The sequence below is a fragment of the Dysidea avara genome, chromosome 3 (assembly GCF_963678975.1).
Source record: "Dysidea avara chromosome 3, odDysAvar1.4, whole genome shotgun sequence".
In the NCBI taxonomy this organism is placed as follows: domain Eukaryota; kingdom Metazoa; phylum Porifera; class Demospongiae; order Dictyoceratida; family Dysideidae; genus Dysidea; species Dysidea avara.
Window position 1 is genome coordinate 15,044,387 of NC_089274.1, and position 14,258 is coordinate 15,058,644.

Consider the following 14,258-nt stretch of genomic DNA (forward strand, 5'->3'; position numbering starts at 1 on the left):
GAAGTGTTGCAAAAAGAAGAATAACAAAAAATGAATGAATTTTTTATGCGGATAAAAAGGTGTCTTTAAGTTTGTGTTGTAGGTGGAAAATTGCCATTTTTGGCAAAAAAGATTACTTTTGAAAGTAAACATACTAGCCTGCCTAAAGTAATGGGACGTTGTGATTGTACTAGATTACAGCAACCTGACTGATATTAAAAAGAACAATATAGTTATAGTTATCCCTTAAAATGAGTTCCATATTTACGTGGTTAAACGCTATAGTATACCTTAGTTGTCAAATTGATGTGGTGATTATTCAAAATTTACCGCTACTCATAAAATGTTGTTTAAGTTTTTTAAATTGATTGTGGAATCACTCAAGTGCAGCTACTATTGAAAGTGAGGCATCTAACAAAGTAAATAAGATATGTACATTTCATCGGTAGCTTGTTGATCACACTCATATTTTAAGCAGTTAAAATCTACAAATAACTGAACAATATATAATATTATTATATAAAAGTACAACTCGATGGCAATGGCAATCGAGTTGGTAGCTCCAATGGCAATTTTGTGGATGTGCCAAGTCATGATGAGGACGAAGCTGAAGAAGAGTGGGAGAGAAGAGAACAAATAGAGGCTACTATATCTCCTATATCATCAGACAATGAAATTGTACCAGAAGAAAAAAAACAACCGACAATGCAAGGAATTTACACCCTTGGCCAAGTGTAGGTGTACAAGGGTCATTAAGAAGTAGATGTGATATGGACAATCTTAACACTTGCACATTGTAGAAACTGATTAACTTGCAGTTACTAAATCAACCCATTTATTGCATATCATATGGGATAACACATATTAAGCACCATCTAGTTGTTGTTCAAAGCAACACAGACAATGCCAATTTTAGAACAGTTTCAATTTTGGCAACATTTGTCCAGCTTGAAAAGTGTCTAATAACTATGATAATTTTGTATAGTTAAGAAATTGCCAATTTGGTCGCAAAAACTTCCAACTTTGCATTGCATGAAAAAGTTATATGTTTAGTTGCCAAAAATAGCTAAATTTCCAAAAATGGTAATTTCTGGCAACCAAAAGTTGCCAAGTTTGGTAACTTTTGAACTGCTCACTGATTTCTCAGCATTAAAAAGTTGCCACTTCTGGTAACGTTTGGCAAGCTAAATCCCACAATCAATGTGTTTATCATCCTTTATAAGTAAAAATACAAATTTGGTAGCTTTGGAGCACCATTTGTTGTGATTGCTCAAAGCAAAACAATAGCTGCCAGTTTTGGAAACTTTTGAACTGCTCATAAATGCCAAAGATGGCAACTAGAAACTTGGCATCTTTCCTCCACTGCCCAAACTTTTTGAGCCATCAAAACTTACCGAAAAAGGCTACTTTTGGTTGCCACTTTTGGTAATTTCTGAACAGTCTATTAGTTTCCAAAATTGGATCTGGTGGCCATGTAAAAGTAAGCAGACTTTACTTACTGCTACTATACTGAGTACTTTGTTCTTGATGAAAGTTAGGAAGTTTATTTTTATTTTTTTAAATAATGTGACCGGATTGGCGAAAAGGGGTCTTCCACACACATCCAATTTACCAACTTTGACAACTCATATCTTAAGATTAAAAAACGGCTATTGATTTGAAATTTTGTCAGTATTGAACACCAACATAGCTTAGTGGATGGAGAAAGTTTCAGGGTAATATGTTTTGTGAATACAGAGTTATGGTCTTCCGAGTTCATAGAATTGGATGTGTGTGGAAGACCCCTTTTCACAAATCTGGTCAATATTTATTAATGCTTTACAGCACAAGTGCTGAATGTCTATAGGACACCTGGTCCTACAGCCTGCTCAAAGACATTAGCTACATAAGGAATATATATTGTTTGTATGGTGAATTAAACAATTATGGATATGCACTAGCCACTAGAAGTGGGTATTAACAGCATGGTTACACAAGCAGAAAGTATGGTAGTCATAAGAAAACAACAAATGGTACATGGTATGATACATTTGTAGAATGTGGATGTATACAATGGAGGGTAACAAACAGTGTTCATTGCATCATTGACCCTTCTGTTGACAGGTGGTAGCATATGTCTACAGAAGTGGAGTCATAAATGGCAATGGGTATGATAAATTTGTACTAGTGACAACGTTAGATGTTGCTTTGTTTTTATGTTTTAAATTATCTATTTATATGCTTACTTTCTAGCACTTCTACTTGTCAGGATTCTTTGGCTTTAGCTTTTACATGCCAGTAGGGCTATGTATTTCACCAAATTTGAGTCCTGTACAAGTGGCCATGTTTGGTTTTGTACCACCAGTGCTCATGGCAATGTGTGTACTCACACACATTGTGCTGTAAGTGAACAAACTGGTTCTACTCTTGTCATTACATTGTATCCATTGAATGTGTATATAGTGCTAGATTTCTTGTCCCTTTGAGCAAAAAAAAAGACTGTTGATGGTATTTGGTTTTTGGTATTGATTATATATCTATGTCTACACTGCTGATGCTTGTTTGAATTTATACAAGTGTATGAGCCACTTGAGTTCAGAGGGAAAAGGGTAAGTTTTTAAATACATGCACAAGTCTTACACTTGTTATCAGGTATACTATTTTGATGGATCACTGGAATGCTTTGATACAGGACATGTTCAGTATGGAGTTTTTGCTGTAATTGTATCGGTTTTGTTTTTGATACCATTACCTCTTTATGTACTGGCAGTCTACTAGGTTAAAGGTGAGGATACTTGGTTAATTACTGTTTCATGCATTTTAATTCATTCCAACAGAACACTGGCCCAATACAAGACATTGTAGGAACTGGAGTAAGACCAAAACATGAATGGTGGAGTAGTTATGACATAGGAAGACGTCTATTGTTTGTAGTGATATACTTGTCCTTTGAAATTTTCATCAGTGAATACACTGAGATAAAGTTACATGCTGCACCGTACTGGGTGAAAGTTTGGGTATTAGTGCAGTATAGCATTTTCTTCAAAAGCTAGTTGCATGAACGTCAACTACAATCTCACTGTAGAACCACAAGTAGGCTAAAAGCCTGTAGCTATAGCAGGGAGTCCAACAATGTTAAGAACACAATATCAATAGACAAAATTCAAATGTTGTGCTCAACTTTTTATATGGTGAAGGGCTATTGCATATTCCATGTAAGTAGCAAAATCCAATCACCCTATTACCACAGCTGCCATGTCTTGGCTTATTTCACTGATTATGTATAGCTACTGTTTACCATTATCGGCCTAGGAGAAGCATATCTGATTTACTGTACACGTATTAAAGTAAGTCACACTTTTTACCATAGGCCTCAATGCATTTGCTTACTATTGTGCATAGCTAAGCATAACAACCAGGGGCTACAGCTCCTCCACTGTGAAAGATTGAGATACTCTAATAGAGCAGTCAGCTACTCTAATGGAGCTGTCATCGGGGTAGTCACGTACTCAATTAAACATTAAAAAATTCAGGCAAAATTGTTACAAAATTCAATCTAATTTCTTGTGGGAGCATGCTTCAGATCCCTAGATAACTGTTCTATTTGCATACGTAATAGGAGGTTATAGATAGGTATATAAATTATATAGATTATGATACTAGAGTAGCTATTATTATTATTATTATTATTAGATGTTATTTGCATAGTTTGCTCTGACATTTGCTGCTCTGGTGATTCTAATAATCACTTCAAGAGTACACCCATACACACAGAAAATGGCAAACCTGGTGGAATGGTGGCTAATCATGTTGGACCTTGTGCTGATTTCTACTTGTTTTCTGAATACTGATCAAAGAGCACATGCAGACAGTGACCATTTGGCTATCTTGTTACTGATCCTTCCATTTGTTTACTGTTTATTTTATCTTGTGTTTAAGGCCATTGAAGTGTTATGGAGATGGATTATTTGGTGTCAGTAGTTTGTATGCTATAGGAATAAATGGATAGCTACTCACCACTCAATGGGATGGGGATGAGAATCATGAGACTGACTCTGTTAGAGACTTAAATCCCACCATACAGAGAAAGTTGACTAGACACAGAGCTAAGCTTCAGAAGTGGAGCACAATGTTCCAATCTGGAAGTAACAAGATGAGGACATTGTCAGATGCAACAGCAAGAATGCTTGAAGGAGACAATTCTTGGGAGAGATTTCGTGATGGACTGCTAGCTGATTATGCCACAATAGATAATTAAAATCATTTGCTCAATCAAAGCATTTTAATACACTAGCTAGCTAGTCATGTTTTTTAAAAGTAATTTTTGATTAAATGCTATAGCTATATATTAACTCATGATCGGCTCGATGCCTGTATGGACAGCTAAATTTCCATAGCTACCTTAAGCACTTGAATATCTGCCTGCAGTCGCAGCCAGTAGCGCTGAGACTCCAAGAGTTAATTAACGAAGTCACGTGTAATTCTGGCTATGCGGTTAATTTATCATGTGCACGATAATCCTTATTAGGACTCATCTTTTTCCGAATCCTTGTAAGACTGTAGCCTGTCGCGGTCCGTGGACCGGTGATTTCTCGCGTGATTCACTGATACAATTAGTTTGGTGAAATAGTGGGCTGGCATGACAACTGCTCGGAGTACTGCCTTACATGTAAGGAACTAGCTAGCTGAGTATGTGTATGGCAGTATGCGTGCAGGGTTAAATATAATGACAATGATACCGTGACAACTATGGGGCTGCTATAGTACTACTTTCTGTCGACAGGACTCAGTATAGTCATGATCAGTAGTCAGTGTATTAATAAGAATAATGAAAGTTTATTTTGGGCGTGGCTAGCAATTAGCTAAAAGCTGTGGGTGGCTATGTGCCATAGTGTGAACAAGGGCCATCAATACATCATATTGCTGCATGCAGTAGACATATTTGATCTACAGTCCCTTTGAAACACAGAGGAACAAACCTTAATTGGCTCAGCAGTAGCTACAATAGGAATTTTATATTCATCAGTAGGAAATTTTTAAAAAAAAGGTCATGATCATGCACCTACAGCTGTAGCTACCAAGACTGAGCGTTTAATGATGAACTCTTGGCTTTACTATAGTGTACATTAAATTCCTTCTTCTTGATTGGTAGTCATAGCAATAGCCATGTGTATTAACATAGTTATATATCTTCAGGTGAAGGTATATAGCATGTTTATTTCTATGATCCCTATTTTTTCCTCAGTTATACTTATTTGTTTACTGAAATAACTTATGACTGTGAACCTGCATGTATATGCCATATCTGCCAGACATATTAAATTTGCATGTGAATATGCACCCTGGAGATTTCGCTCCATTACACATAAACAAGGTGCACTTCAGCAACAATCCAGTCAGTACAGAAATACTGATGATTTCCATATAAACATGATGATCTGCACAGGAAAGTAATTGACACGCTGTCCGTGAATCAACACCTATGTGCATGCATTGTAGTTGCCACAATAACAGAGTTGTGAAAAGAGTTCAACTACTATATGCATTTCAAGTCACCATTATCTGAAAACAAGTCACCCTGTAAAGAGCTTATCTATGTTACAAGTCACCTTGTGGAGAGTTCAGCTACATTATAAACCACTCTGTTCAGCTTTACAACCAGCCACCTTGTAGACCATTCAGCTATGTTACAAGTCACCCTATTAGTACAAGATAATATTACACCAATTATATAGCTTAAATATACAATACAGATTAAAAGGTCTTACTTTTTCTTCTTCCTGTAGTAAAGAAAAAGACAAGAAAAAGAAGTAATTGAATATGATTAGCAATAACATCATTGCAGCCATTTCTAAAATGCTTACCGGCATTACCATTTTTACAACATCATTCACCTGGCTTTTTGGAAGTGTAGACCCTTTACCGGGGTAGGGGGGTCCTATTTGGCAGAGAGGTAAGCACTTTTGTAGCAATATTATATGAGGAGACCAGAAGGTCAAAATTTTGCTCTAGAACATTCATCTAGTATGGTTTAGGTTACTGGTTGCATTAGGATTAGGAAACGTGCACCCTGCTGCAGGTATTATATAATAAGAATTTTCTCCTCTAAGGAATAAGACACATCCATTTCACCTTAGCAGTGCTTATGAAAGGCATAATCTATTTCGTGGACTGGACTCGTGGTTAAAAGTTCCAGCTCAGTCCGTGAGTCCAGTTCGTGAGTCCAGTTCGTGAGTCCAGTCCACAAAATAGATTAGGCCGTGTTGAAAGGAGTATTATAAATTATATTAATTGGTAACTGGCAGTGGTGGCACAGTGGTATGGTATACAACAGGTTTAGCCTGTATGAGGTGCTTATAGCTGAGATAATAAATGCCAGTGAACATGTTGTAAGGTAGTACCAAATTTTATCATTGACAGTTGCTACTGTTAAAGAGTAAGGTGCCACTTTTTTGCTGCGCATGGACCCTTATTGCTGTTAATCAAGGTGCAACATATCAAATGAAGTTACATTGATGTACGTATCATGTTGATTTGGCTTTATAAATGCTAATCCTTTGTAGTAGTTTTAAAATTCAGTGGTAATGTCCATTTAGTTGCATTTATGTACTTATCCATGCAGCATATATTTCTGAAGGCTGCGTGAATATGCCATGAAGAAAAGCAGTCTTATTATTGTACAGTGCTAATTGAGCACAACTTTACATTTATAACTGGTGAGAACAGTATACAACCAATGGGATAATGGTAGCCAGCTGATCTATAGAGTAACATGACTCAGAGAATCTGAACACAAAATTTTTAACTAATATATTTTGAATGTTTCATATTCGTGAAGTAAATTGCTTTTATACATTTTGTACAGATGATATTTAGATGCTGGATCTTTGTTAATGTGTTCATAACTCGGTTGTATGGATTTGACTGTGAGAAGCAATCACACTGTTACACTATTAGACCAGACAATGGGTCATTTTCTGACCAAGTCGTTGATGCTACCAGCAATCACAACAATCGATCTGTCACAATTTTAGTATATTCTGGAAATTACAGTGCTAAAAATGAAAGTATTAATAATTTTATTGACTTTGAAAACATTACTATTATAAAACATTCCAACTGCACAGAACCAGCTACTGTATCATGTTCTAAGAGTAATCATCCTCACAATGGCATTGGGTTTGAGAATTGTCATAACATTTTTATTTCAGGGTTGAGCTTTGCACATTGTGGAACAACTACTTCTGGCTTGTACTTTTATAACACAACAAATTTAACTATTAACAATTCAACGTTTCACAGTAACTTGGAGAATGGAATTCAAATTGTATCTGGGAACAATATTAGCATTAGCAATTGTCATTTCTTTAATAACATTCAACTGCATAATGACACTAATTCAAGGTTAATAGGAATGTCCAATGGTACTGTCACTGGAGGCTGTGGCCTTTATTTGTTTTTTAGAAATCAAAACAACATTACAATTTCAGTCCATAACTGTACTTTTACAGACAATATATCTTATAAGATCACTAACTTTCAGGTATCTAATGAAACAAGACCATATGCATTTATACCTTTTGGAAATGGAGGTGGGATGAACCTTCAAACAATGGGAGTGACTAATTTATATGCAAGTGTTACTAGAACACGTTTTTCCAACAATGTAGCAATCCACCAGGGAGGAGGAGTAGTAATGATATCCAACAGTTCAGCTAATGTCACATTGAATATTTTTGCATGTGAATTTGTTGGAAACAAAGCTCTTGGACATTTATTAAATACCTATAATGAGATGGTGAACAAGTCAAATGTTGAAACTTTTATTCAGAAAATAATTACCAAGTTCTCTGATATTGATTTTATTACTAAATTGATACAGAATGCATCATTCAGTGATGTAGGCTTATCTGGTGGACTAGGAGGAGCCATTGGTGTTGGCCTTTATGGTCAGGCAGCTTTTAATAGACTTGTTGTGAGAGAGACAAAGTTTTTTGACAATTTTGGAATTATTACTGGAGCTGTAGGCTTTGTTGTCCGTGATGCACTTTCAGAAGTTGAAGAAGGTGTTGATACTAACACAGCTATTTTCACTAAGTATGTTTTTAATGGTTTCTGTTTCTCTGCATTTTGTAATTTTTGTTATATGGCATTGTTTGATTTGTTATTATTTTTTTGTATAGCTGTAACTTTACTAGCAACACTGCACTGTATGGTGGAACAGCTTTTGGGGTGGCATCATATGCCCGTGTTGATGTTGCCAGTCAGCCTATTGAGATAAAAAACTGGTAAGAGAGCATGCGATTAATCTTTTTTGTATACTTATCCACTGAAATCATGTGTACTAGTTACCACAACTACACCAGAACTCATCTATGATATACACATGAGGCTGTCACTGCTTTATTACAGTATCTTGATCTCAATGCTCATATTGAGTGAGCTATGCAATAGACTTGTTTTCCTACAGAAAAATAATAATTGATTGCATTAAGGGATGTGGTCACCCAAAACTGATTGTTAAGGGAGTGACAGCATGTTCTGATTGTTTAAGAGCATTGTCCCATGTGGTCATCTTATATGTGTAATTTAGTTACACATATCTACTCCCTCTTTCAGTAGCTTACAAATAGTTTTGTGGTGTCTAAATGTGGTCCTCTAGGGAAAGTTCCGATAAAGAAATTAATACCTTGGTATGGTTTCCTTACATGAAGAAGAAGATGACCATATAGTTGAAGATTAAAGGAAAGTCAAAGCACAGAAGACAGATACTCCAGAAAAGGAACATGCCACCTCTGAGTTTGTTATTGTGGCATGTAATAGTGGCTTTGTTTGACCTCTAACCTTGCCAATGTGGTCAGGCTGGAAGGTAGGTAGACCAAAAATCGGATTTTGGAATTCTTTTTAAAAAATGAATATTCAGCCGTTTGTAATTGTTTTTAATGCTGGAAATTGTACTAGGACTATTCTTTAAAAGTCATTTTCATTTAGTGTGGTATTTCTATGGTGTTTGTTAATGCAACATTTTGAGGGTGCCATTAATTTTAAAGAAACCCCTACTAAACAGTACTACTATACTGTTTGATAATTACACATTCAGCCATACTTGTAGAATAACTTGGTACTTGAAACGATGGTTGAACATAAGGTTGTCATCATGGTGGCAGTGATGATTTGCGAAGTTACAGTGGTTAAGATTTTTGTGTTAGTTGAGAGGAAGTATCCATGCCTCACTGTAGAAGAAATACATGTACAGGACCTTTGAACACTATGTGCTATGAGCCTGTCTTATTGTGCCTAGTATGTACTGTATAGTAGGGACCACAAAGGAGTAGGCGTGGCCCACGAAATAACACCACCCAAAAACCAGCCTCAATTTTCCCTGACAACGATGCGGCAGTATTGGTTAGGCAAAACTAAGCCCAAACAAGCCTCAGATCAACCCGAAATACTTTGAACAATTGCAAGTTGCTACAGAGTTTTAAAAAATTATTCAATAGAATTTTCTACTGACTGACTGAGTAACTGACTGATGCCTTCAGACAAGCATAACTCTACAATGGCTAAGGCTACAGGCTTGATTTTTTCACTGTTCAACGTTGTGTCGGCTTGAGAAGTGCCTTTTGGCATACCGCAGTATGTACACATTCTTCATGGACTTACCAGTGTCCTCCTTAGGCTCCTTTGTGTCTCATTCATCTTTGCTGACAGCAAAAAGTGTTGATTTGGCGGTAGCACGTAATGGCTTTCCTTTGTAATGGAAATCATCCATATAGTGGCTATTTTGATTGCAGAGGTGCTTTTCAAACAGTTCTTGATTCGTACTGCTGTGTAACAGGCTGACAATGAAGTGGTAATGGATACTTCACTTTTTAGACAATAATTGATATAACCGGGGCATGCTGCACCATTCCTTTCTTTTGGTATGTGTGGATTGCAGAGGTACTTTTTGAACAGTTCTTGATTTGAAATGCTGTGTAATGGGTTGAACATAGCTGACAACGGATGCTTCACTTTTCAGACGACAATTGATATAGCTGGGGTGCGCTGTGACATTTCAGATGAGGTATGTGTTAATCATAATAATTATTCACAAAAAAAGTTAACAAACAAGTACACAAAAAATTTTGGAACTTTCAACTAGATCAGGGACCATAGCACATCGATAAATAGTACTGAAACAAGCTGGAGTAGTGTATGATGTTAAATCACAGTAAAACAATAAGAAACGTTATATCCCTACCGTGCATTTCCATTATGTTATCTTGGAGGAGCACAGTAGGGATATAACACTTCTTATTGTTTTACTGTGATTTAATATCATGCACTACCCCAGCTTGTTTCAGTACTTTTTTGTGTTTAATTTTAAAAATATATGTATTTGTGTACTTGTATTATTACAGTTGTTATTCATTCAAAAAAGTTAATTCATTGCTGATATTATGAATTTGATCGCTTCACTTTAAACAGCTCTTTAATGTGATGCACTAATTAAGGCTCAGGGATGTTTACTAATGAACCCTGCTGTATGATAATGTATGTTAAAATGTGCTTGATGGTATGAGTTTATAAAGTGATGGTGAAAGGTCATTTATGGATTTTATTTTGGATTAAAGTGTCCATTAAACTATGCCATTTGTAATTGGGTTGGTATAGCTGTTACTAGTCATGTTACCTGTTTTATCATTGCAATGTTTGTATATGTGTATTAATGTCATATGATACATTTTACAGTACTTTTGAAGGTAATCGTAACTTGCTACCAACATTATTTTCATATCAGTATGGATTTCTGGGTGCTGTGTCTGGAATCAGATTTCCAGTGAGATTTAGAGGCACCAACACATTTCGTACCAATTATGGTGGGGGTGTAGCCATGTATCATTCAAGAGTTGACATCAAAGGTGAAATGAGATTTTATGACAATCATGGAGCTGCTTTTGGTGGTGCATTACGAATTGGAGAGCTCACTTTGGTACAGTCATTAATACTGTAATATAGCTAGTACTGTATAATTATTACTTAGCAGTTTACTAAAGTATTTCACATATTTACCCAGGTTCAACTATTTCCAAACACAAGTATTGTGTTTGTCAACAACAGTGCTTCACAGTTTGGAGGAGCAATTGCTGTACAGAATTTCAGAGGATTAAATGATACCACATTGATTTTGAACAACAATTGTTTTTTTCAATACAACATTGGATGTGAAAATGAAAACAACCAATACAACTGGAAAGTAAGATGTTTTAGTTTTCACACACAATGCATTGTACAAGCAGCTACTACGATGATACCAGTTACCATATATATATATATATAGCTGTGGAAATTTCGCCTAAAAGTTCTTCATTGCCTTATGCTAATCAGTGATTAATTTGTTTGCTATTAAGTAATTATGCACGTGATTATGTAAACATTTGGATAATTTATTGTGGAGCTCATGATACTTTTAAAACACAAGCACATGCAACAAAGTCCCTCTTAAGTTATCTCAGTCATGTTTTCGTGGATTCTTGGTACTTGCATATGGCTAGAGTTCTAAACAGAATTTTCACTACAGGCCATGCTCACCATTAAAATCTTCTTGTTACTGTATGAGTCCAATATAGAGAGCATATACTCATAAACCCATGCAGGATACACACAGGCAAGCCCTTATTGACCATTTTCAGTTATGGAACATAGCAAACATGATGAAAACAGCTATAAGAAAGCTAGTGTTTAATATGCACCTAGTTAATATACATATGTACTAACCACTTTCACCACTGACTTTTTCTTAAGAGAGAATTCACTCTATATAAGCCTCTATATCTCACAGACGAAAGCATAAAATACCCTAAACTGTGTTTGCTATTGCCTAAGATATTTGACCATATCAATAATAGCAACCACAAGAATGCTATAAAGCCAATGTAGTGGTAAAAATCGGTCTGTCAATTATGTGGGCACTTTCTACATTGGCCAGCAGTGGTCAAATATTCCCTAAAACACAACAGCACTGTTAGTCTGTTTATTATCAAAGTGACATACATTAAAGCTGCTTTTATAACTACACATGCACATGCGTACATAAAGTCCATCTGACAGAAAAGCTGTATTACAAATTTGCAACTTACCCTCCCTTGTGTAGACTATATGGTTATTGCTCTAAAAATCTTGTTAGTATGTAACACATCATGAATGAACAGGTCATTATACATTACATTACGAGCACTAGTGTGCAAAGGATCCGGTTACCCATGTTAGTGTGTTTTTAGGCATGTGCCCATTTCAGGATAGGCACACCGGTCGGTTTAATGCATGAAGAATGTTATAACATGTCTAAATCTCTATTGCTGTCAGGTTTATAGCTTGAATATGCCATATGGTATCCTTACAGTTAATGGGTGTTTTAATATAGTAGCCATCAGTGGTATTGAACAACTGTGTTTTGCTTTGGAGAAAGTTAGCTGATTATGTTGGCATAATTATGAGCATAATAGGTGCCTGAAAGCATTGAGCATAATGCTAGCATAATAGGCAGAACACTTGTGCAATGCTATAGATTCTTGCTTCTCAAAATTAAAAATTCACAGAGAAAGATTCTGGTTCAGTGGGTTATCAGTACTGACCTAGTTTCAAACCTGCATGATGTAGAGGGCATTGCTGTTTGCAAAATGCTAGCAATGAGTTTAATTCTGTAAACTGTTTAGCATCATTGTAGAATTCAGGGAGTCTTTGGCCCTGTCATTTCTGCTTTCTCTTTTATACTTATTATTATGGACTGTTTATCCATGGTAGTGATTGATGTGTGCTAAGCAAAGTAGGGGGTATTATCTCTTTCTAATTCACTCTTTGAAGTGAGAGTGCACATACAGTGGAGCCTCAGTTATCTAGATTCAGACTTATCTGGATTCTCGGTTAACCGAACTATGGAAACGACTGCTCTATTAGAGTAGTGACTGTTCTATTAGGGTAGTTGATAATTCTAATATTTTTAAAATGCTCTTATTATGTTATTTAAAGGTTATTTATACACAGTTTCAGAGATATGGACTTGGATAACTGACTCGGACAACTGAGGTTCCACTATAGATGTATACTGTTTAACTTCTGTGACTAGTTTAAATACCTTGGCATTACGTCTGTGTATGGTTCCTGGAAAGTTTGTAGGGAGCATTTATTGTTATATAAGGACAGGTGAAGGTGTGGGCACCCAAAAACCTTCAGTTGCTATGTGAGACATATACAGTTGGTTCCCTGGTTAACACCATGCACCCATTGATGTTACAGCTTGGTGGGTGTACATAAATACATGCATGCACACACGTGCACACACACATGCAGACAGACAGACATATACATGCATACATGTTGGGTGTAACGCATTACTTATGTAACACGTTATTACTTAATGCAGTAATAAAATAATATAATGCGCTACATTTCTTATGCTAGTAATATGTAACGGATTGTTTTTTTACATAAGTAATGCATTACTGAAGTAGCGCATTACTACTCATTACTGTAATATTATTTCCTAACGAAGCACTAATGCATTACTTAACTATCATTTTACTGTAATATCACTACCTAACGAAGTACTAGCGGTTACTTAACTAGCACGATACTGTAACATTATTATCTAACGAAGTACTAACTCGTTACTTAACTAGCAAGTTACTATAATATTATTACTTAATGAAGTACCTTTATATCTTGTGTAATATGTAATATAACATATTACTAGTTACTTTTAAACTGAAGTAATATATAACTGTAGCGTGTTTCATCGCAGTGGCAGTAACGAGTAGTAAGTAATATATATTACTTTTTAAAAGTACCGCCCCAACACTGTACTGCATGCATACATACATACATACATACATACATACACACATACATACATACATACATACATACATACATACATACATACATACATACATACATGCATACATACATACATACATACATACATGCATGCATGCATGCACACGCACACACGCACATACAGACACACAGAGAGAGCAAAATATTGGTCATATAAATGTGATTATTAGCAGTTATGCATTCATATTGCATTAATTGTTAGTGCATACTTGTTATGAAATTATACAGGCGTTGTTTAATTTTAATGATAACGAAGTTACAGAAGAGGATGGGGAAGGCCAAGCTTTCTTTGCTGAAGATATTCGAAATTGTATTCTACCTCAACTTGTTAAAAACAATAGTACAGATTATGAGAAATCCGTGTTTTCTGTGAAAACCATCTTTAATTTCACGTAAGTGTAAAATGCATAATGAAAAAAAAC

The 14,258-nt window shown here is 35.7% G+C and overlaps 1 protein-coding gene across 1 annotated transcript in view; it reads left to right on the plus strand.

Annotated features, from left to right (window-relative positions):
* Positions 1 to 4,488: 4,488 nt before the first annotated feature.
* LOC136249550 (uncharacterized) overlaps positions 4,489 to 14,258 on the plus strand; it is a 30,411-nt gene continuing 20,641 nt past the window's right edge. The window contains exons 1-6 of the mRNA XM_066041592.1: positions 4,489 to 4,627; positions 6,824 to 8,055; positions 8,142 to 8,246; positions 10,693 to 10,933; positions 11,018 to 11,197; positions 14,065 to 14,228. Of these exons, the coding sequence (XP_065897664.1) occupies positions 4,598 to 4,627; positions 6,824 to 8,055; positions 8,142 to 8,246; positions 10,693 to 10,933; positions 11,018 to 11,197; positions 14,065 to 14,228 (1,952 nt within the window). The 5' untranslated portion in view covers positions 4,489 to 4,597. The remainder of the gene's footprint in view (positions 4,628 to 6,823; positions 8,056 to 8,141; positions 8,247 to 10,692; positions 10,934 to 11,017; positions 11,198 to 14,064; positions 14,229 to 14,258) is intronic.